Source organism: Aphelocoma coerulescens, chromosome 3, assembly GCF_041296385.1.
Source record: "Aphelocoma coerulescens isolate FSJ_1873_10779 chromosome 3, UR_Acoe_1.0, whole genome shotgun sequence".
NCBI classification, from domain to species: Eukaryota; Metazoa; Chordata; class Aves; order Passeriformes; family Corvidae; genus Aphelocoma; species Aphelocoma coerulescens.
In genome coordinates this window covers 74,678,098-74,701,403 of record NC_091016.1, presented here as the reverse complement: position 1 = coordinate 74,701,403, position 23,306 = coordinate 74,678,098, and the positions used below count along the sequence as shown (strand labels likewise).

The 23,306-nt window shown below is 37.9% G+C and overlaps 1 protein-coding gene across 1 annotated transcript in view; it reads right to left on the bottom strand.

The window, feature by feature from the left end:
- The window catches only part of MAN1A1 (mannosidase alpha class 1A member 1), a 142,211-nt gene that overhangs the window by 19,298 nt on the left and 99,607 nt on the right, over positions 1-23,306 (bottom strand). Inside the window, exons 6-8 of the mRNA XM_069010899.1 lie at positions 9,102-9,225; positions 6,716-6,809; positions 3,095-3,210 (exon numbers count right to left, since the gene is read on the bottom strand). Coding sequence (XP_068867000.1) covers positions 3,095-3,210; positions 6,716-6,809; positions 9,102-9,225 — 334 coding nt within the window. The remainder of the gene's footprint in view (positions 1-3,094; positions 3,211-6,715; positions 6,810-9,101; positions 9,226-23,306) is intronic.

The window sequence follows — 23,306 nt, the reverse complement described above, 5'->3', positions numbered from 1 at the left end:
TCAGCTTAGAAAATGAGGGCTGACACATTTAAGAGGGGAGGATTTGATGTAGTTGCTTGTGACAGTGCTGTTGCTAGACTAGATATAAGTGAACCCACAAGTCCATTTTTGCTCTAAATTACCATGTTCTCTTCTAAACCTACTCAATTGTGTCTCAGAGATCAGCTTGTTAACTGAGAAGAGTGGGATGATTCCTGTCCTGGATACAGGCAAAGAGTGATAGATTATTCTATTGGAAGTTATATCCTCAAAATATAGATAAAACCTGAATACACATTTGTTCTAAATGTTGCATGCTATCCATTGAAAACAGTTTAAGAAGATCACTTACTTCATGTACTATGTGAAGCAGGACATGATTTGTATTACTTTTCAAAAGAGAAAAAATAACTTACATTAAAAATATATTCACTTGTCTTTTTGTGTGAATTCTACAGTTTATGAATCCCTCTGATGGCCTTATACATTCATACTATGCTCTGGTATTCAAAACAAGACTATGTTGGTCCATTAGAAATAAACTCTTCAAATGGCTTCAGTCATATATGCATCTTCATGGCAAGCAGGAGCAGTTTTTAAATCTAGTCTGACATCTTAGTTATTGCTTTTAACTTAAGCCATTACATAATCTATAGGTGATACAAAAATTCTAAAGGAAAGCATTCCTTTTTTTAAATATGATTTACAGAACAATGTGAAAAATAACCCCTAAGCTCTATCTTAATAGATTTCAGCTTTTCACAGTGAACTATATAACTCACTATATATTTTCATTTGTGGGTTTTGGATAGCAGAAGATATTGAATTAGGCATCAAACCTTCACATCACTCTTTCAGAATTTGGTGGGTATGTGCTGGACTGAATGGCCAGGAATAATCATACTGTTCCCTTTGGCACAGTCTGAAAAAGATTCTGAGAGCACTGGGGGAAATTTCTCTAAGAAAATACAAAGCAGACTCAGAATGCCCACACCGTGCAGCCTTAGTCATAAAGAAAGACTGCAGCTTGTGCAGACACTTAAATCAGCTTTAATTTAGATAAGTAATGGATCGATAGCATTGAAGCCAGTATCAGGATGGATTTCAAATCAGGATAGTTACTCCAATGAAAAACCTGGCATCTCAGTGAGGCCCAAGTATCCTGCAGTTTCTGTGAGGCTGAAACTTTGCTGCTGTTTCCTGAACAAGCTACTTTACAACATCAAGCTGCAATCTCTAATGCTGCACATACACTTCCAGCTTTGGTAGAGATGTACCTCAGTACAGAAAACAGACAACAGGAATGCCATCAATCAGAAAACACTGGAAATAGCATTCAGCCAGCAGCTTTTAGTCAGGTCCTCCCAAACACTAACACTCTCGTCAGACATGATGACTGGACTGCTTCAGAGCTAATACTACTAAAAAATATTAAGAAAATAGGTACTTTAAAACATTCATATGCAGCAGAGCTCAGACCCTGTCATTGATATTGTCACATTCGGTAGCGCTGCTGAACAGGCAATTCTGCTCCTCCAGCTGAAACCTGAGCAGGGAGAACTGGTCCTGTGGTGTGGGGGCTGTCACCACTTCTGCTCCCTGCTGGGACCTCAATAAAAACCTGATGTTTTTAAACCAGTGGAAATAGAAGGCTAGAAGCAGCTTTGAGGTGCTTCAAAATGTCTTCCATGGTAAGATGAATTGATAATTTCACACACACTGTTCTCTCAGTTTGGCTGCCAACCCAATGGCTGAGCTATTACAACAGCACTGTTCTTATGTTACAGCCTCAAATGCACTCAAACCTAATTTAAGATCCACCTTTTGCTCTGAAGTTGAAACCACGCTAGCAGTGAAAATGAGGCTGACTGCATCCAAATCTGCACTTACAAAATTAAAGGCAAGATTTTCTTAGCAGAGGATATCTTGGTTGTCAAATTTACAACCACCAGGGATCACACCCTCCCTCAAACCTTCACACTTGACTTTCCTCTCTAATGAAAACAAAGATGGTTGCAATAAGCAACCATGGTTGTATTTTTTAATGCCACCACTTTTTCTGTACGGGAAGTAAAAGGAGACTTATGACTTCCCTAGGGATAAGTGCGTTTCCAGATATATGAAAGAATAAGTAGATGTTGCTTAGCATCTCAAAGCCTTGTCTACAGAGGCACTGTAGGTACAGTTAATAAGAGATAAAATTCCTGCCCATAGACAGCTTCCAGTCAAAACAGATGAAAGGATGGGGGGAAAAAAGAAGGAATATTATTCTCTTTTTTAATATATATCTATATATATATATATGAAAGCAAAGAACTGAGAAAACGGGTCATTTGCCCAGGACTGGAAGGAAAGCCTGTAAATATGAATTTAAACTGAATACCTCCGAAGTCTCAATCTGGTGTCACAAACCCATTATTTCTCCCAAAACAGCACATTAAAGAAATACCATAAATAACAAAAGGAAGTGAAGACCAGGAAGATCATAAATAAAATACCATATAGAAATGTAAGTATGAACAGTTCTGATTTTATAAAACTTTCTCTTGTGTCCAATTTGGCTGTTTAGCAGAAGCTGGCAAATATATACTCTTGTACCAAAAAGTCATTGTGAAACAACCCCCCATTTTCATTTCTAATTATCTACCATAACACATTGATCCACGTGTGGACCACAGTCAAAACACTTTTCATGGCTGACAGACATGAGAGAATTGAAACACAAGAGAAGAATTCCCTCCTGGATATAAAGGAAAAGGACAAGACTAATAAATACCTAGAGAAGACTCAGGAAAAAGAGTTGAACATCTATCTGAGAGCTACTTGTAGATGTGGTTTTTGTTGCTTATTTTATACTTGTCTCATCCAGAGACAGATGACTATATTGCAGTTAAAAAAAATAGTTATACTTCAAAATTCTCCCCTTTCCCATAGTATCTGTGTTCTTCTAGCACTTCCATTTGAAGAAGTTTTTTTTAAAACAGAAACTGATTCTTTAAAAAACATCCTGTGGTGGCAAATACATAAATCTCTCATATTGTCCTCAGAGCCTGTCTCTTTAGGATTATTACAGATTAGATTATTATGGAAGGGAAGATTTAAATGTCTTATTTACCTGAACAGCATCATAATACATTTTCTTGCCATCTTCATCTGTCTTGTCTGACATCAGCCATGCCTTGAGCAGATATTCATAAAAGCTATCCCCAAGCCCTCCAATGGAGACATGATCTTAACAGGGAAGAAAGATATTGAACGGCAATTTCATCTTCAACCAGAACAATAAAATACAATTACAGTTTGAAACAGTGTATTTAATGATCTATTTCTACATCATCTTTAATAAAGATAAGCCTGGAACCTCAGGAAAAACTTTACTGGTATATACAGAGAATTATTTCTTTTATTGCTATATTTTTAATCTAGCTAAAGCACCATAGTTATTTAATATCCACAATGTGCTACAGGAGATCACGGCAAAGAAAAAAGCAATTTATACGTGTTAATTCTAATTCATGCAGTCTATTCCATACAAAACCATGTCAAACTAAGTTCTTTTTTTAATTCTAAAAAGGGAAAATAGTAGGAAGTGCTCTCTGATTTGATAAAGGCTTTCCCTTCTTAATGTGCAGGCATTGGTCTTTTAGTCACTAACTTTTCATTTAAGTCACGTCATTAAAAAAGGCTTTTAGCTCTTTACTGCAGAGTTGAATTTCAGGTTATTTAATGGTATTTCAAAATGCTGAGCAATACGTTTAAAAATAATACTACATTTCTGAACATCTGACTGCTCTCAGAACTCAGTAGTGGTTTGGAAGAAAAATAAAAGGACTTCACCACATCTATAGAGGATTGTTCCTGTGATGCTGCTTTATTCTGCCCTATGCTTAGTATGTGAAACGATCTGGTACTACAGATGCTGTGATTATTCAGTTGCACAGTTTAGGACATGACTCTGTAAACACTAACACCACACAAGCCAGTCATTCAACATCAGTTGCACCAGTGATAGGAAATTTAGTGATGCTCTCAGCTGCTTGTACAAGATTGCACCCACTTGCTGTCCAGGAACCTAAAAGATTCTTGGCAAAATTTTGATGGGTTATCATGATTTCAGCCTAGATCCCCATAATACATGAAATACTACAACTATACATACATGTGAAGTGTTTTTCTAAGTTCCATTAAGTTAAGAACAGTAGCTAGAGGTTTGCTTTTGAAACTTCGTGCTGCCTGGTAAAATTAAGTGATTTGGCATTTATTGAGTCTTCAGTGAAAAATTTTCAAAGTGCTTTACCAGGACTACTCATTTTTAACTGTCAATATTACAGCAAAGGAGGGATCTGCTAATTCCACTCAAAAAATCCAGGATGGAGATGTCATTACAGAGATCACACAGGAAGTCCCTGAGTCATATCACAAAATTCTGGCTATGAAAAAAGCAAAAAAAAACTGCATGGGATGATCCAGACTTATAAAGTGAAATGCAGAAGGTTTAGTGGTACTGAGCTCACACTTCCTGACACCTAACTCTGATCTTAGCTTCAAAGTTATGCCCCTGTTGGTGGAATTCAAAAGAACACAGAGAATTTATTTTTATACTCCTCTGTATTTTCTCTCCCTGGAAGGCCTCCTCGCACCTTCCAGACAGGTTGCAAAGACATGCAAATGTAGAAGATACATATTTGTCTGTTCAAACTATATTAACAGTGTCCTTTTCCTCCACTAGCCTGTGACATGCAAAAAATAATTTAGTTTTCTGAATGTATCCTATCCCTTTGCCTACCAAATATATTCTACTACCAAACCTGGGTTTCAAATGGCTTTCTTTTCCCCTCCATCCTCTTTTGAATGAGATATATTGAAATTCTGGGAAGACCACACCATTTTTTAATTAAATGTTCATGATCCAAAAGGAAAAGAGGTTTCTTAAAACAATGAGAACATTTCCTATGATCAAAGGCTGATCTTTGAACAGCAGCATTTAAATGACCTTTACGGTTTCCTAAATAAATTACCATAGAAACCTCTGACATTTGCAAACTAAATAGCACAAGCAGAGTTTCATCAATAATAAGCCCTGTTATTATATACATTATTGCAGTAGACAAATCCAATTGACGCATGCTGCAGCAAATCACTGTCAGTTTACTGTCAAAATAACAAGGGCTAACTGAATTTACAGGAACAATGGCAGAGATCCAGCAGTGGCCTTCACAGCTACAGAACTGCTGGAGAAGAAATGTACAGAAACCATTCCTCCCTCCCCACTTGATGTTTGAGAGAAAATATTTCTGTCTTGTACCAGTTAAGGGTCTTGGTTGTTTGGTTTTTCCCTTCTGTTGTAATCAGCTGAAAACAGCCTAGAAAAGCAATCCCAAATAACACATCTTTCAAGTCTCACATTCTGATCTTCTCTGTGGAGAAAAAATTAGTTGATCAGTGTTGGTGAATGGAGGCAACTGATATGGAAGAGATGCAACAAGATGGAACTTGTCTCTGCTGCTTCAGCATACCAGGGGTAGACCTGCATCAACATCAGTGCCCATCATTCACAGGCACAGGAAGCTATTTATTTGTCAACACTGCATGCTGTTGGACAGCAAAGGTCCTGTACGCTATAAATTTTTCTGTGCCAACACCAACAAAAACTGGCATTTCGTGTGAATGAGGAGGGCTTAAGATGCAATTTTATTAGAAATATGGAAATAACAGAGGCCATAAGGCAGAATAAGTCTTTTGACTGCTTTAAAATATATAAGGCAGAGCCACTAACTGCCTCAGACACTAGAAAGATCTGCTCTCATGAAGCATCAAAAAGCTGCTTCTCTGGCTAACAGAAGCCAAGAAATTAGTTAACTGGACCTGGCTCACAGGTGCTGAGATTGTCTCTAACCAAACCCAGTACCTATGGCTGTAGGATCAACATTTCCACTGGAAAATGTAAGGAAGAAAATAATAGAAAGACATGGACTTGTATGAATAGGATGGTGGCAGACTGAACCTAAGCAGAAAAGTAGAAAAAGCAGTAAGGTCTCTAGAATCATGATCCTGCACACTGTGCAGGCTTTTGACATGGAGATCAGAGAAAGCAATGAACAAGAAAAGGCTCAGTCATCAGGAAGGGGCTAAGGAATTCAAGTAATTCAAGTATTTTATACACTTTTCCTTCTAATTTTGGTATCTTTAGTACTGGTTCCAAGGGGATTATTGCCATGACACATTTCTGTTTAGTTTTCTTCCTCAGTTGGTGGCATTAAACTTCAACAGAAATCACAGCTGGTATTAACTGGAAAGGCTTGTCTTACTACTTTTTTTCCTTCAGTGGAGGCACTCTGAAAATGTGGAATTTGATTCAGACAAGCTGATAATGTTTCCTTACACAGCTAGTTCAGAGAGCACTTTAGATTTTTGAATAAGAGACTTCTGTAGTCCACAAATTCCTTTACAAAGTCATACATATTCATACATTTTCCTGCTTCCACAAGCCATACTGAAAGCTCAGAAAAACTGTATTAAAATACAGCAAGTAAGATTATTATTTGTATATTTGTAGTATTTTTTACATTTCATAGAACCTCAGATACAAAGTGAGTGTTCTATATGTTATATAAGTTCTTTATAAATATATACATATATATATATGTAAAACATGTAACAGCGACTGAAAGAAGTTAACAACTGCAAAGAGCACTTTGATAGACAGGTCATAGTACCAAAGACTTCAGCTACTTACGCTGGCCCCACTGGCCACTGCTGGGATTCAGGTAGTTGGGGTAAAGGCCCTCTGGTTTATCCAGTCGATTTAGAACTTTTCGGATATTCATTACCTAGTGGAAGGTACAAAGCACTGAGCACTGATCCATTTTCCCCACAAAATACAAGAGTGTAAATATGCCTAAAAATAGCTCTCCTGATCTTATTCAACACATACATCCAAACACTCTGCGCAATCATATCACTATTGAAGAAGCTGGTATCATCATGCAGACAACCTGAAAACCTCTGGATTTTCTGTGTCAACTGTCAGCAGTGAAACAACACAACAGGAGCAAGCTCCAAAGTTCACAACTTGCCATGAAGAGTATCTCCCTTCTCCACAGGATACTGAAATTCACTGAGGCTATTTGCCTTAACTAAGCTCAGCTGCGTCAGCATTATATTCCCTGTACACCTAAATCAGAATTGCTATTAAGCTTAATAACAATAATTTAAAATAATAATTTAAAAATATTAAGTTTATCACCTAGTGCAGGTGGGGAAGTGAACTGTAAAGGAATTTTGCCTGGAAAGGAGAGCATGGCTGGAACTGACTGAGCTTTATACAACCAGCTAGCCCAGCAGCAGGGACCCAGGCAGCCCTGAGCGCTCTGCCGGCACTGCTAAGGAGCTCACTACAAATGAGATGCCCAGGGAAACAACTACAGTCCAGATGCTCAGCAGCTGGAGCCATCCAGCAGCACAATCCACTGCAGAGCACATGAAATGAGTTATACTGAATTTTAGAATTCACAAAAAAAGCAAACGTAGCAACTTGGGAGAATGAGGATCCTGAGTACTGCAGGCCAGAAATTGTAACAAAAGGGTACTGACAGCTTCATTATAAACCCAAGTGCCTAGAGACCCAGTGAAGTAGCTACTGAAAGAGAAGATAAATTAACTTATTCCAAGCTGCTGGAGGATTTCTGTTGTGGTACACAAACTGCCTCTTGCATCTTGACACTACTCATTGCCCAAATGCAGGCTGCAACGAGTCCTAGACCTCAATTAATGAGTTTTTCTATGAATACTTCCAGGCAAAGCTTATTGCAGTGCTTCGTCTTCTTTATCAAGTGTACCAGCCCTGGAATGGTTTGCCTTAGAGGTCTTTGGAATTGCAATCTCTCGGGGGTTTTAAGAACAGCTTACATAAACAGATTTTCAGCACCTTGCAGCTAGAGTATGATGCTAGAGCATGTGTAGGAGAACCACGGGCTAGGGTTTTTAAGATACACACTTTCATTGTCTCATAGTAGAACAGATGTTATGCATTAAATTACCATAAAAGTCAAAAGAAAATTAACTTACGTTGTCAATTTGTTTCTGGCTATTCCTCAGTGCTGCCACTCCCTCCCCATCCACTCCCCCTCCCCAGTTCAAATTTAAGAGAAACTGTTCTTAAATTTACCCCTAAATACATGAAAATTGATAGGAGTTTGCTTCACAAAATTTATTCCAATGCTGACAATGCTACTCCAGCAAAGCCACTCAGTCCCTTCCTAATAATAATTTTAGATGTGACTATTGCTTTTAGACCTACTGCTAAACATTTGGAGTCTCATCAATAATTAGATTAATAAGTTGATAATATAAACTTAATAATAAATAAGTTGATAAATGGGGCAGCTGCAGTAAGAATACAAAATCAAAACAAGTCTAAGTTTTAATTAGGAAATAAAAAGAAGATAAATGCTAAAGTATATTATGAAGAACGGGACTTGCTGGCTATTAGTACATCAAAAAGCAACGGAAAATTGTTCAGGTGGGAATTGAGGGAAGGAGGAGGTCTTTCCATGGCTCATGTAAATAGAAAGTATCCAGAAGACAATGTTATCAAATTTTGGAAGAGTTAGTATGCATAACAACGGTTTTGTCTAAGCATGTGACTTCTTTTCCTTCCCCAAAGAGAATTCAAAGTATATTTCTGATAGGTCAGTGCAACGGAAGGGCTTTCTAACCTCACTGACAGAAGTGATATTATACAGCAGTATGAAGAATAAACTTGTTGAAATCATCATGATGCTTTGCTTTCTCTAGACATCAGTTATTATCCTGAATATAATGTCAGGTTTTGCTTACATCCCATTAAGTAAAGAACTGAAGAAAGCTCTACAGTCTGATTGTTTCATGTGATACTAATTTAGAACATAAACAGAAATTAAATGTTTTATGGGGCCATATAGAAGAATATACATCAGAAAAATTTCGGAGGAGATTTTTGACTGTTTAATACAAAAACATGCCAAGGTGATTACAGAAAATGTGACAAATGCTTGCAACTGAGGAAAATCCAAATCTTTCCCCATTCATATTATGAATATGCGATTTTCTTTTACAACATGATTTTGACAGAGCAGTCTAACCTTTTCAGCGAAGACTGGGTTTCCAGACAGGTGGCTCAAATGTACAAACTCCAGATGCAAAGTCCCAAATTCTGCCAAAATGCTGCTTCCGCCAGAGGCCCATGGCCAATTTCGACCGATTCCACTAAAATGGGGCGAAGAGAAAGACAGAAAATAATCATGAGCATCTATAAGGCAATGCTAATGAAATGTAATAGGCAGTAGCTATACCATTATCATGAGAAGATAATTAATCTACAATGTACTTTATATACATGTAAGGAGCCATGCTTCAGCAGCCTTCCATGATTTCACCACAGGACCTTGAATTACGTCAGTCCAGCTCTGCTTAGGCTGTAAAGTTGCTTCTTGCAACAACACAGTCTTTTAGCTCACAAATGTCTCCATTTCACTTATCACTGTATCATTTCATTGCAGAATATCATGTTTAAAGACATGACGAAAAAACACTGACTATGAGAAAACATTCTCATACTTCGCTTGTTTTCCCCTGTACTTAACACAGCACTCTCCAATTCTAACTCTAATTTCTACAGTGCAACTGTTTATTAACTTAAAATAATGCATATCTACAGAAGAGGCTTTGAGTTACAAGTACTGCATGCAGCATATCCTTCCTAATACATGAGAATTTAATAGGGATGGATAAGTATGTATTGTCTGTCTGGGCGCTCTTACCAGGATGAGTAACTTCAGTTTTAATTACGACCTAAAGATACTTCACAGCAAAATTAATCTTAGGATTTGTGTTGAGAATAGAGAAAAGCACATTTATTGCTAAATCCCCACTAGAAACTAATGCTAGTTGAGACTCGGGATCGCAAGTCTACTAAAGTTTCATTACAAAAAGGTGGTTTTGTTTTTCCCCTTGAAATTTCCAGCAGCAATATTCAGAAAAAAACCCTGAAATTAAAGAAAAGCCAGCCAATATTCCAGAGCATCTTGGGGAATAATGACATATTGGATGGGAATATTATTAGGATAAGTATTACATATAAATACACTTATTAGGTACAGAATGTATTCCTCATTTCCAAGTTGTAAACAGCATTAAACACAAACGCATCCATATATAAATAAAATTTTAATTTTACTTTTACACATAAGCAGCCACTACAGTATCAATTAGCAGTTGATAATAGGGCATTCTTCCTGAGTTAAAATGTGACTCAAAAAACCCAAAACCAGCAAAAACCCCAAAAAATCATGATGGAAGTTCTCGGATATGTTAAGAGCTCATCTTCAAAAGATCATCTATAACTGAAGTTTAACCAATACAGGGAAATTAAGACTCCATTAAATCAATTTCCCCATTAACTATATTAACACGGTATTCTGAGACTTCTGCCAGACACACACAATAAAACCAAGTCATTAAACTTTAAAAGCAGAGAAAAGACATAGAGAGCACAAAGGAAAGAGATCTGATGAGGCTCCCCTGGTTGACCGTAAAGGAGCAAGAGGCTGGGACACATGGAAGTCCTCTGATGCAAATAATTGCCCAAAAAGTGTTTCTAATCTTCATAGCTGCAGACCAAAATCAATGACACAATGAAATCAGGGTACTGCAAAGATGCACACAATCCCAATTTGGTATGGTACTTGTGTGACTGAAACAGAACACAAGTTTCATGGGATCTTAATATCTCATTTTAAGCGCTGTATTACAAAGATTAGTGTACTTTTTACATAGTGAAGAGAAACCTACACCTGGTTTGCAAGTCTGCACTTCAATCTACTGTGGCTTGGAATTTTTTTGAACAGTAACATAAAAGCATCAGATATTACAGAAAATAGGATCAAGGTGAGTACTGCAGACAACACGTCTGGAAGCCTCTTCTGTACAGTCTGAAGAACTTACAGACTGGTTATTCACCCAAGAACAGACCCCATCTCTGGTACACGCCACCTCAAGTTCTAACTGCTGACTTCTAGATGAAAATATCTTGTTTCCAAATCAGTCAGATTAAAAGAGCTGACATAAAGCTCGCAGTAAGAAAAAAAAACCCTCAGAATTTTGAAAAGTTACCATGTTATGGTGCAAATGGAAAAAGCACATGTGCTTTTTTCTATCAAGTTTCTCAATCAATCTCAAAGTGAAAACATCGAGCTGTTCCTGCAGCAAGGCATCAACCAAAATTGACAGAAAATGTAATAGAGTCCCTACTTGCACTCCACCCCAGTGTCTGCTGCTATCAATACAACCTGCCAGAACACTTTGATGTAGTGTGTTTTGTTAACAAGGAGAATTTCCAGACACAGCTGTCAAAAGGATTTCTGCATGCAGCAATATGTTTTGCCATGAGTGGAAGATTCTTCTTGTTTAAGATGGCTTGAAAATTACAAACTTGCATTCTTTACTCTTAATGTAAAAAAAAGTAGAAATAAACATCTGTGTTACATCTTATGTACTATTTAATGTAGCTTTCATTTTTTTCAGTTGGGTCAGCTGGTTAGAAAAGCAAGGCATCAACATATTTCTGGTAAATCTGAAAAATAACAAGTTTATGTGTTGGTTTAGTGTCAGACGTGAGCCCTGTGAAAACTGACAAGCTCATTCAGTAAGTGGTAGAACCCAGGATTTGCACTTCAGTCCCTCAACTATTTTTCATGCAACCTTCAGCTACGGATGTCTGGTATTCTCTCATATCATAGAATGGTTCGGGTTGGAAGGCACAGCAAAAATCATCTGGTTCCAATCTCCCTGCCACAGGCAGGGACACCTTTCACTAGACTAAGTTGCTCAAAGCCCTGTCCCACCTGGCCTTGACTGCTTCCTGCCACAGCTTCTCTGGGCAACTGATTCCAGTGTCTGCCCATTCTCACATTAAAAAAATTTCCTCTCAGTATCTAATCTGAACCTAATCTCCTTCAGTTTAAAGCCATTCCCCCATGTCCTATTACTACCTGCCCTTTTCAAAAGTCCCTCTCAGCTCTCTTGCAGACTCCTTTAGGTACTGGAAGGCTGCTGTGAGGTCTCTCCAAAGACTTCTCCAGGTTGAACAGCCCAACTCTCTCAGCCTGTCTTCATTGGATGGGTGCTCCAGCCCTCTGATAATCTTCATAGCATATCTTTCATCTTTGGGAGCAACAGAACAGGTAAGTTTTCCATATTCCCTCACACTAATTGGAACACTCACAGTAGTGCTTCTGATTCCATTTACTCCATCCTTATTTTAAGATGATAGTCCAGTGTGCACTATGCAGACAGTCAGCTCCTCAAGAGACATTACTAGAGACCAGGAAATACTCAACAGAGCTTTCAGCATACAGAATGTGAGACTTCACACTTGGATCATTTGACTTTCGTTTAACAGTATCTTGGCTTAAAAAAAACCCCAAGGAAATGAAGAGGGTGCTCTTTTTCAGCCCTGTCCTCCCCACCACCCAAATCCTAAATATTGTATACTTTTAAACAGAATAGAACTTTAAAAAGAGAGGACCTGAACAGAACAAAGTAAATGGAAAAAGACATCTGTGTCAGGGATTATAGACAATAAGTTTATAAATTACTTGAGGTGCCCTAGAAAATAACATGGAATAAATAAATCTAACAGCTCAGTAAATCCTAATAACTAAGCATAGTAAAATACTGATTTCTGCCGATGCATGAGACAACATAACCAGTGCTCCCAACCCACACATTTTTCAAGCTCTTCACCATTACTGTTATTAGGGTGAACAAAAAACTTCTGAAAAGTTACAAAAAGCAATGCTAAGTACCTATTTACTCTTCAGCCATTAAGTCAATGCTGGGTATCTCATTACTCTTCAGTTATGAAGTTATGCACTGGCTTCCTGAAGTCTTGAGATGCAAACCTCAGTCTCTGGAGAAAGGTTTTATTTCTACTCTCAAGTTTTAGCAAACCTATGTAATGTTGCAAGTTCCTACATGTTTTTTTTTCTGGGGATGACCATTACTTAAGAAACTACAGCAGCAATCTGAACCCAAAGAATGATCAGGGCATCTGGAGGATCCTCAAAGGGTGGTTTATGACTCTGTGCCAAACTTATGTGCAGATCACTCCTCCCAATCAAAGCAAAACCTGTAAAGCACTGAAACTTTTTGCATCTTATTTTTACTCAGTTTAATAGTTTAATGTCACAAATGTCTTGTAAGCTCACAAACGCACTTTTCCAAAAGAGATGGAGGACAGCAAAGGGGGCCAAGTATGATACTCTTTATATTAGTTGCATTCCTTTATCTTGCTTTCTTTTTGTAATTTACTTTGCCCCCCATTTTTTCAATTTTTTTTATGCTGATAGTCACTACAACCTGTACTAAGTGTCAGTCATCTACTGACACCAGAGTTAGAAACAAAACTCCTACTATACACTTCAGGAAGGAAAGGGGGAAGGAGACACACTACTCAAACTACTTTGAAGATCCAGATGAGTACTAAAATAATTTCAGTTTACAGGGCATGATTTTAACCTATCTCAAATCACTGTGTCTAAAATTGTTTATTTTACACTGCATAAAACACACACAAAATTTCTGTAACATATTCATAGAACTTTAGGACTTATAACTAGTAGTATGTAAGTAAGACAAATTTGAATGAGGATCTGGATCAGAGAAGCAGGATCAGCACTGGTTTATAGTATTTCTCACTGATTTTGTAAATTTTGTTTCTGGACACTGAGTGCCACAGAATCTGAAAACCAGCTGCTGTCATTCATTCTTGGGAAACATGAGCCTGAATGACCTGGGCTGCTGGTAACTCAATTCAGTATTTTTCCAGCAGGCCATTGTAGGTCCATCTGTACATAAGAACAGAAAGTACGAGATCACTAAGTCTTTTAAAATGTACGGAGTGTACCAAAGGAGGGAACCACAGAGGAAGTATAAGTATTCAAAGGTTGCTTTTTTAAAAATTACTGCAATTCAGAGACACAACAATATTTAAAAGAGTTTTAAAAAATTACACTACATCCCCAATATATATAAAACAGCAGATAATTTTCAACTGAAAGGAAAAGCAAATCCTCAGGGAAACTGCACAAATACTTCAAAGGGTCAAAACACTTATCAAAATTCTTGTCATCAGTGAGCAGAACTGTTTGTCTCTGCAGACAACTTGTTTATTATACCCCAACCTTTCCTGGAGGATGACAGGACAGCTCCACAAGCTGGAGGCAGAGCAAGAAGTCAGAATTTCAATATTTAATGCAAAATGCACCAGCACAGCAGAATAGTCAGTATCCTCCTGCAGACTTAGCCAGTAAAAAGGTGAAAGGCCAGAATAAAAGAGACCCAGCAGCAACAATGTGAAGTGTCCAAGTATTGTTGTTGAGAGAGGTTTTAGAATTAAATCTGAAAATAACTCCCAACAGCCCCTTTGGACTCCACTAATGTTGATTTTTTTCTGTAAGAAACTACCCTATGATTGCAGGTGAAAATGCAAAACGCTATGACAGGGAAATGAGAAGATGGCACTGAGAAGGGCCCACTGAAATTCACCAGAGCTGGAGCATGCAGGTTGTGCCTCGTACTACCAGCAATGCTGAGGGGCCAAGGAGGATCTGCCTGGAAAATACAGCTTGTGACTGGAATTGGTTAGGCTCAATCCTGTTTTAAGAGGATTTCTGCAGGAGCAGAGCGCTGCCCAGGCAAGTCTGCAGAATCTGGCTTATGTCACCCCACACCACCAGCTGCCCCTCAGACATCCAGGAGAGAGAGGGACCTTCCCAAATGGAGGTCGAGAAATAGGCAGAGAGTGTTGCACTGGACACACAAGCTTTCCTGCAGCTTTGCCCTCCCAGCACCCCAGGATGCACATAATGTTCCTCCTTGAGTCTCAACCCCCAAGCAAACGTGCCTTGAAAACTGAAGTAATGTGGAATTATCAAGGTTTTCCTGTCAAAGAAAACCACAAATTATCACCTGCTTTTTTCCCCAAAAGAAGCCTGTGTTCCCCAGACAATTTTGGCAGCATAATATGATCGCTTTTCCATGTTTTAGTCTTAAAATTATGACCACATGCCGCTTGGCTGCACAGATGAAGTCCCACACTGTAATTCAGCAGACAGATGCTGTGGGCCAGCTACAGGTCTGACCACGAGAGGTGGGGAAATGTGAGAGCACTGCAACTCCACCAAAGGTACTCACAGAAATTAATCTCTTTGGGGCTTCCCTGATAATCAGTACAGGGAGATAACAGAATTAAATCACTTCACAGAGGAGATTAAACTGAAGATGGAGTCTTTCCTGTTAGAGAGTAAACCCAGGGAGACCAGTCTCCTACAGTTACCCCTTGCCAAGTGCCCAAATCTCAAAATTTCAATTAGCTTCAGAGGTACCAGATGGGATTTTTAACTCTCTACAGGCTAATACACATAACAAAAGGGAGGACTGGAGATAAACGCTCTGTTATACTTTAAAATCTTTAATTATATAAATACGTTTTTTCCTAGCTCACAATTTATCTGTAATGATTTTTTTAGGAACTAGATAATTTTTAAGGCCTGTTCCAATCCAAACCATTCTATGATTCTATATTTCAATCCAGTAAGAACAATCTCCAAGGGCATAATCCATTTTGGCAGAATTGCTCATTATTCCCATGTCTTCATTTTATAAAAAGTCAGTATGAATACATAGTGTCCAGTCACAGCATTTCTAATGAAGTGTTTATATATTGCAAAAGACTTCAGTCTATTTCTTTTCTGTCACTACCAGTCTCTCATAATATTTTAATTTAATTAAATCAACTAAGTCTCCTTAGAACAAATGAAGAGAGGTCAGTAAACCATCAGGTTTTTCATTGACATACTCAGTATCTATTTGTGTTTTTAAACAAAATATATTTAAAAGATGAAGTTGCTATAGAGCCATAGATGACACAAAATACATTAAAATGCTAAATAAAACTTAATTGCTTTCGGAACTTCCTAGGCAAATGATTGAACTCAAACCCCAACAATTAATTATGTTCTAAATATACAAACACACTCCACAAAAAAATAAGCAAATACTGGGGAAAAAATATTTTACAGATACTACAGTGGTATCCTCTGGGAGAGTACTCTAGGATAACCCTGCTTGAGCAGGAAGGTTGGACCAGATGAACCACTCTGGTCCCTTCCAACCTGATCCATTCTATGATCTGTGATCCCCTAGAAAAGGGAGACAAATGGCAGCCAAAAGGATGATTCAGAGAGGCCATTTTCATAGAGTATCTAATGTTTCATGCATTACTTAGGATTGCCACATCTGAGAATACTTTCATAAGAATAATTTTTTGGATTGCCCTGAATGGAACCATTTGTCAATGTGTCACCAAAAAAAAATGAAGAGTGGCTTCTTCTCTTCCCAGAAACCAATGATGATCATTAGAGACACATTCCTTCCTAACAACTTGCTGAGAGGCTAAATCCAATACTACAGACCACACAGGGGGAGTTAAAGGATGATCTGCTGTTAATACTTTTCAGAAGAGATTCCTTTCAAACTCCTGTGCTACATCTTTCTCCTTTTAGTACTGCAGCTAACTAAGAATGCTAATAAATTATGCTGTATGATTTGATTTATTAAGAAGCTGTTAAGAAAATTTTTAATTAGAGGTTCATATTTTAAAGCAAAATTAAAAAACAAACCCAACTATGGAGCACACAGGCAATGCTTGCTAAAGTTTCAACTGCTCTATTTGATAAATTACATGCTCTAAAGATTTTTTTTTTTTAAATTTACTTCATTCTCCCCCACCACCAAAAGTACAATATACAGGATCTTGGTTTAAGGACTTGTTTTGACAAGCACTGAAACTGATGATTTATTTAACGCTTCAAAAATATTTAATGTGCTTTTGTTTTCCCCATAACTGGCAAATCATCCTTACACTTGTTTGAGAGCAGAAAGAAAGGTACAGAAATCTCATATTTGCACACACCACTGGCACTCAACTCTTCCACCCAAGTCTTGGGGTAGGAGCCACCAAGGCAGGGTCAAACTGAGGAATCTGTGACAGGACTTGCACAGTAACTGTGTATTTCTAGACCCAGTAGCAAGTGTGAATATCTTCTTATCCAACTTCCAGTAAAGGACAATTAACTTTTTGCAGGCTTAAGTGGTCCCAGAATCACCCAAGGCATCCAGACTCCTGCTGGAGCTCTGACTTTTCCATGGTATCCCTTCTCTGAGACAGGAAAACGATTACAATCTGGTCAAGCACCTCTCATTCACTGTCTCGACAGCTGGAGACAGCTGAAAAAGAAACTGAAAATCAGCAGCAAGCCTACAGGGTAGTTTTTGACTGTTTTATTCCTCAATTTAAGAAGGATCATGTAGGCAAATTTTTACAGCTGGTTAGTTTTTCAGCTGTGACAAAAAAAATGTGTTAACTACTGCCCTTGCCTAACCACTGCCCAGCTGGCAGCTTCCTGCTCAGCCCAGCGGCTCTCTCTGAAGACTGGCTGATATTAGCCATTACCTGGCGAGGTGATCTCTAGGGATGCTGATTTAGCAGGAGGAGGCAGACACTGAATTAGTGACATCAGCAACACCAGGAAGAATACTAACACAAGTGGTTACTCGATTTTATGGGATGACAGGGAATAAAAAAATTTCTACAGATGTCCACAACGTCACACAAAACATGAATGTTTTTTACTGCAACGAGTGAGATAATGAAGAGGTATAGCCTCAAAAGCTATTTAGTTTGAGAACACTAATTCTGTCTATTTTTCTTTTCATAGAAAGTTATCATTAATATATGCTGATCTCCTGTCCACTTCAGCGATACTAGTGCAGGAGATGCACATCATCATCTGTCTGGAAATGAGAGTAGAAAAATCAGATTGCTGTGGCTAACTGTTCATCATTTGAGAAACTACCAGCACAGCCCCAAAAAGATGCTAACATGAAACTGATTTTAAAACAATATCCCTGCTTTTCTCCATGAAGTTCATCAGGTCCTTCAAGGGCAATGTTTGTTACATTTTTCAAGAAAAAAAGCTACCCTCCTCCCAGCATTTTTGCCTTTTATCTTTATAAGGAAACATACCCAGAGACCTCTAGAGCTGCCCTAGAATGGTCACCGGCTCTTTACTGTATTTTCAGGCAAAAGGGTAAAATGTTCATATGTTATCCAGCGGACTGATCTTCACCAAGGTGACCACTCAACAGGCAATTTCTCTTGAAACTGGACAGAACAGAGACTGAAGAGCACTATCAATGTAAAAGCAGAAAGTAAGAAGGAGGTACATGAAGTACAGAATTTCCAGTACCAGCCTGTGCTATGGCCTCTGCCAGGACAGTTCCCCACCTCCCAGAAGGATCAGTCAGCCATGGAAGACACAGGGGAGGCAAGAGAGTTCTGTCTGCTCCATGTCCAAGTCATTCTACATGAAAGCCCACTAAATATTCTCCATGGTGAAATGTATCTGCTCTTGATTAGGTCAGAGTAGTGATGGCTCCTGGGGAACACTGAAGTGAGAGAACATTACAGTGAATGGAAACAGCAGACAGGGAGCAGGAGGAGCCAAGATCCAGATGGAGACCAAAATGCCAGAGAGAACCAAGATGAAGAGGAAACAATCTCATCTGCCTCTGGAGAGCAGCAGAGAATAAGCAAAGGCCAGTGAAATTGCCTGTGGGAAGACCATGCTTTACTGTATGCATTGAAGTCTGACAGCTGCTGAGAGTAAAAATAAATCACCTCCTCCATGGGCTCCAAAAGCCACCATACACCATCGTATACTTCTTTTGTAGCCTGATACATGGCTTTTGGACATCTGGATCTAGTGATACTGTATCTATTGACGTTTAAAATAATCAGAGTATCTTATTTTTACAAAACAGTCCATTCAGACTGTTGGGCTGCTTTGTTTACATCAAATTCCTGTAACATTTCTCTGTGGAAAAAGTCTGAATTTCTTTAGGATTTTACAGGCAGGGTTTATACAACCCTTTCCTTATGGCTGTCTGCCCTGTGACACTTCTCACATTACCAGTGCTCTTAAGGGGCATCAAAGCTTGTGGAACTGGCACTCTGTGGCAAACCAACAGAGCACTAAGCTTACATCTACATGCCCACATGGAGGAGTGTGAGAAAGGGAGAGACAATTAGTAGTTAGGCATTACATGATCTGAAATATCACTATGACACATGACAAGTGTTTAGAGGTAATTTTCAGTTATCACAATTTAAAACTGTACTAAAACTATACTTTTTACCTTAAGAATTTCTGATAAAAGTTATCTGAGCACAGCACAGACCTACATGTCTCCCACAACACACTAATGAATAAACGAAACAATTCATGCTTCCTATTACTTTATATACTAAGCTTTAATTAATCAATTCCAAAGGCTAAAAAAGCAAGAGGGAATAGAACACAACAGAGCAACACCAGAGATAATAAGTACTAGCATGGACTACTTTTAATCAGGTCCCCAGAGAGAAGTGAAAATAACAGGAAATAAAAGTAATGAATGGAGTTTCACAGTTCTGCCATCCATGTGATAAGTTAAGACAGAATAAAATAAGGTGGTATTAGAATGAAATTCCCTGCTGTAGCAAGTGGTGTAGCTCAGTGTTACCGACAGTCAAAAACCTTACAAAGCCAAACCCAAAGGAAAAAAAACATCCTAAGCAAAGCAAGAAAAAACTAACTCCTGCTTCTGAGAAGCAGATTCACTGGGCAGGAAGATAATTAAGAATTTCGAAGAGTCTATGAGAAACATCATTTATCTCTGCTATTGTCCTCTCTCTCAAGCCTTATAACACTAAAAGACAAACTAACTGCTTAATTATAAAGCTTTTTTCAGAACTTCACATCTCACATTAAGACTGCTTGCTGCCTTAAAACCACTGTAGCCATGGCATTTGGCACTCTTGATACACTTTAGTCAGTACATCCCTCTGTAAGACTCTGCTCCCTGTTCTGTATCACTTTTCCAGCACTCAACTTTTAGGTTATCCTTTCTTTTATCATGAGGATTTGCTATAAAACCTCTCGCCACCCTGATCAGTTCATTAACTTCTGACTTCAGTTAGTTTCTATCCCACATCAGAATTCCTTTACTAGAAACTGATGTTCAAGTTTCACTAAATTGTTCTTTTGCTATATCAATTGCATTGCCCAAGTGCAAAGAAATGTCCTTAACTTCCTTTGTCTGTAAAATAATTTGTTATGAGGATGAGTGTTGAGCAGTTTGCATTTGGAGGTGATTAGGTAACAGAAATAGGGTGGAGAATTGGTGTTAAAACCCAGAAATTCCCTTTCTTCTTTTTTCTTCTCGAGTGTTTGTTGGGCCTTTTATTTTGGCTGCTCTCTTCTTTCTGGCTCCACAACTCTCCTCTTGCTCTCCTAGTCAACCTCCTTGTTATGAAATACCCTTTCTTTTACTGACAGTCACTAGAGATCAAGCTGTCTCCACACATCCTCAAGTGGAAGGCAGAGATGTGTCTGATGGAGATCCTGCAACAGCAGTCCCCTCCAGTTCAGGCTAAGGACACTCACAACCCAATCAAGGGTATCACTGTACTGAAACTGTGAAAACAATGGCTTCTCTATCAGAAGGGCTGTAGTTAGTTTTTAAAAAAAAAACACTGATGATCTTCTGGACAGGACAAAATCCCAGTATTTGGTCTTTTCAGTCTGATGAGGACTTAAAAGAACAGGTAAAGACTGAAAGCACCAAAGCATAGATGGCAAGTGACAGCTATATGTAATTTCTCTGCCACTAATTTCCACTTTCCCACTTTCTGGTACTAATTTTTAAGTACCCAAAATAATATAATCTCAATCTCAGTCATTTTAAATATATCTGTATCATTGTTGTCTATACAGTTCATATGCATTCCTTATCATCAGGTAGTAAATCTAAAAAGTGGATTTAATCTTTTGCTTCTCTGAACTCAATTAGCTCGTATTAGCTTCTCATGTCATGAAAATATTTTATGTGGGTTCACAGTCATTCAGGTTAAAAAGTCTTTCAAAGGATCTAGTCACATTTATTGTGCTTGATGCCGCCTGTGGAGCCATTAAATGCTTGAATCATAGAATCAAAATCATTACACTAACTGCATGACTCCGTTATTAAAAATAATGGGCTGACAAGTTGCAAAGGTCTGTTTCAAGCCGCTTTGTAGCTACCAGTCATTGCAAGGAGCCTACGTCAAAGGCTTGCTGACTGACAGTCAATTATTTCTCCTTCTAATACAGCTGCTGAATCAACAGTGGTTTCAGATACTGGACAGCTTGTCACAGGACTTGCAGCTGTAATATTCATCGGATATTAACATTAACTTAACAAATGCTGTAAATTACACTTGCATATGCATTTGCAGATATGTGTATCAATCTAAACATGTACAATACAGAGACACCACTGTTGTTGAGGGAAACCTCTCTTCAGTATCTGCTGTCACAGATGCTGTGACAGCGGTATGAAACTCTTCTGAAATGGCATTCTGGTTCACTGAAAGGGACAGCTTCCCCAGATTAAAAAAACTGAAGTAGTCTTTTTCAGACTAGTGTTTTGAAAGACATAATCTGTTTTGACAAATGCTTTAAGAAAAGTATAAATGTCCTCTTCTTCCAGTCTGCTTCAATCTTCTTGTTTCTCTTTACCCACACATTGCTGTGTCATATAAATCCATTTGTTCTGGGATCAGATAAACATTTGTTTTTCTCAGTGCCAGTCACTAAGGCCTTGATCCTTACTCATAGCCAACAGAAAGACCAGTGGTCGCTGTAACAGGCACTGATCAAGCATTAAAATCCTGTAGCTATCATTAAAACTGTTGCAGAGACAGTAAGTTAATACGAATGTAGGGAATCCCTGCAGCCAGACTGAAATACCAGTATCACTGTATAAATCCTTCCCACTAATGCCATTCAGATTTGGGGACTGAGAGCTGGTTCTCTTTCTAAAAATCAGTAATACAATGTAAAAAAACTTTCTTTTCCCAGCAAATGACATATTTGCTTATGCACAGTTTTGTCCTTGAATGCCTATCAACCATATAAAAATAAAATTGAAGTCAATACTTTTAGGAAGTACTTACATGCAATTTACATCCTTTTCCCCAACTTTATATATTTATAGAAAATACATTTTTTTCAGTATAATCCAGGCAATTCAACAATAAAGAGCCATCCCTATTTTTCTCAAATGACATTAGTTTCAGGCATATCACTAGGCTAGAGGAAGTTATACATGGTATTTATCAGGTTCTGATTCCGAATGTTACGCTTTTGCTCCATGTTTAATAAACACTAAATTTTATTTTATGGGATCACATGTTTAGAAGTGAATCAAGATCATCACTGTTCGTATCTTCACAGAAAATCAACCAATGGCTAAAATATGATCAAATTCATTAATTAAGGTATGATCAAGAAAATTTTCTACTGTATAGCAGGCAAATGAAAAAAAAACACAAACAAACCAACAAAACCCATATAATCTAATACATATGTGATTTTCACCTGAGGAAATAACCCTATTCCATGTTTCCTGTGATAAGAGTTTCTATTATCAGTTATTCGACTGTGTTCCACCTAACCCTGAACTTCATCAGTAGTCTCATTATTACTTCAAGCAACAAATACCTTTACACAGCTGCTGCTCATCTTATAGATGAGCTACTTAAAAGAAACCAATGATGGTGACTATCTCAGTTGACAAGGCACAGCTTAATTCTCACATATGTACTAAAAATTCTGTACCAGGATGATCTGAATACACCATAAAGAAAAGACGAAGAAATTAAAAAGGACAAACATTACCTCAAAAACTCAGGAAAGCCAGATTAGTCAATACTTGTATTTTTAAAGAAAAAGTAATCTTGTCTCATAACCTTTTTGCAGTATTAAATTACAATAATATTTCACTGCAGTAAATATCCTGAAGAAGGAAAAGAGTTTTCCATCCAATTACTTAACAATCCAGTAGAGCTGAAAAAGGCTGAAAGATGTTTGATACCTTGGTAGAGCAGAAAATGAGAAGTACCAAACATTTTTCTAAAAGTACTCAAAAATGTAATCACAATCCATGCACTACTACTCATGGCCACATTTAAGATATTCCTTGGAGGATTTTGTAAACCAGATTATCAGATAATAAAGGACCTGGCATCAAGTAGTCAAATAAGCTTTTCTTAACAGTAATGGGATTTTAATCAATACAGTGAAAATAATATAATAAAGGATGAAGTGAAATAAGCATGAAGAGATTACTATTTAAAGTAATAG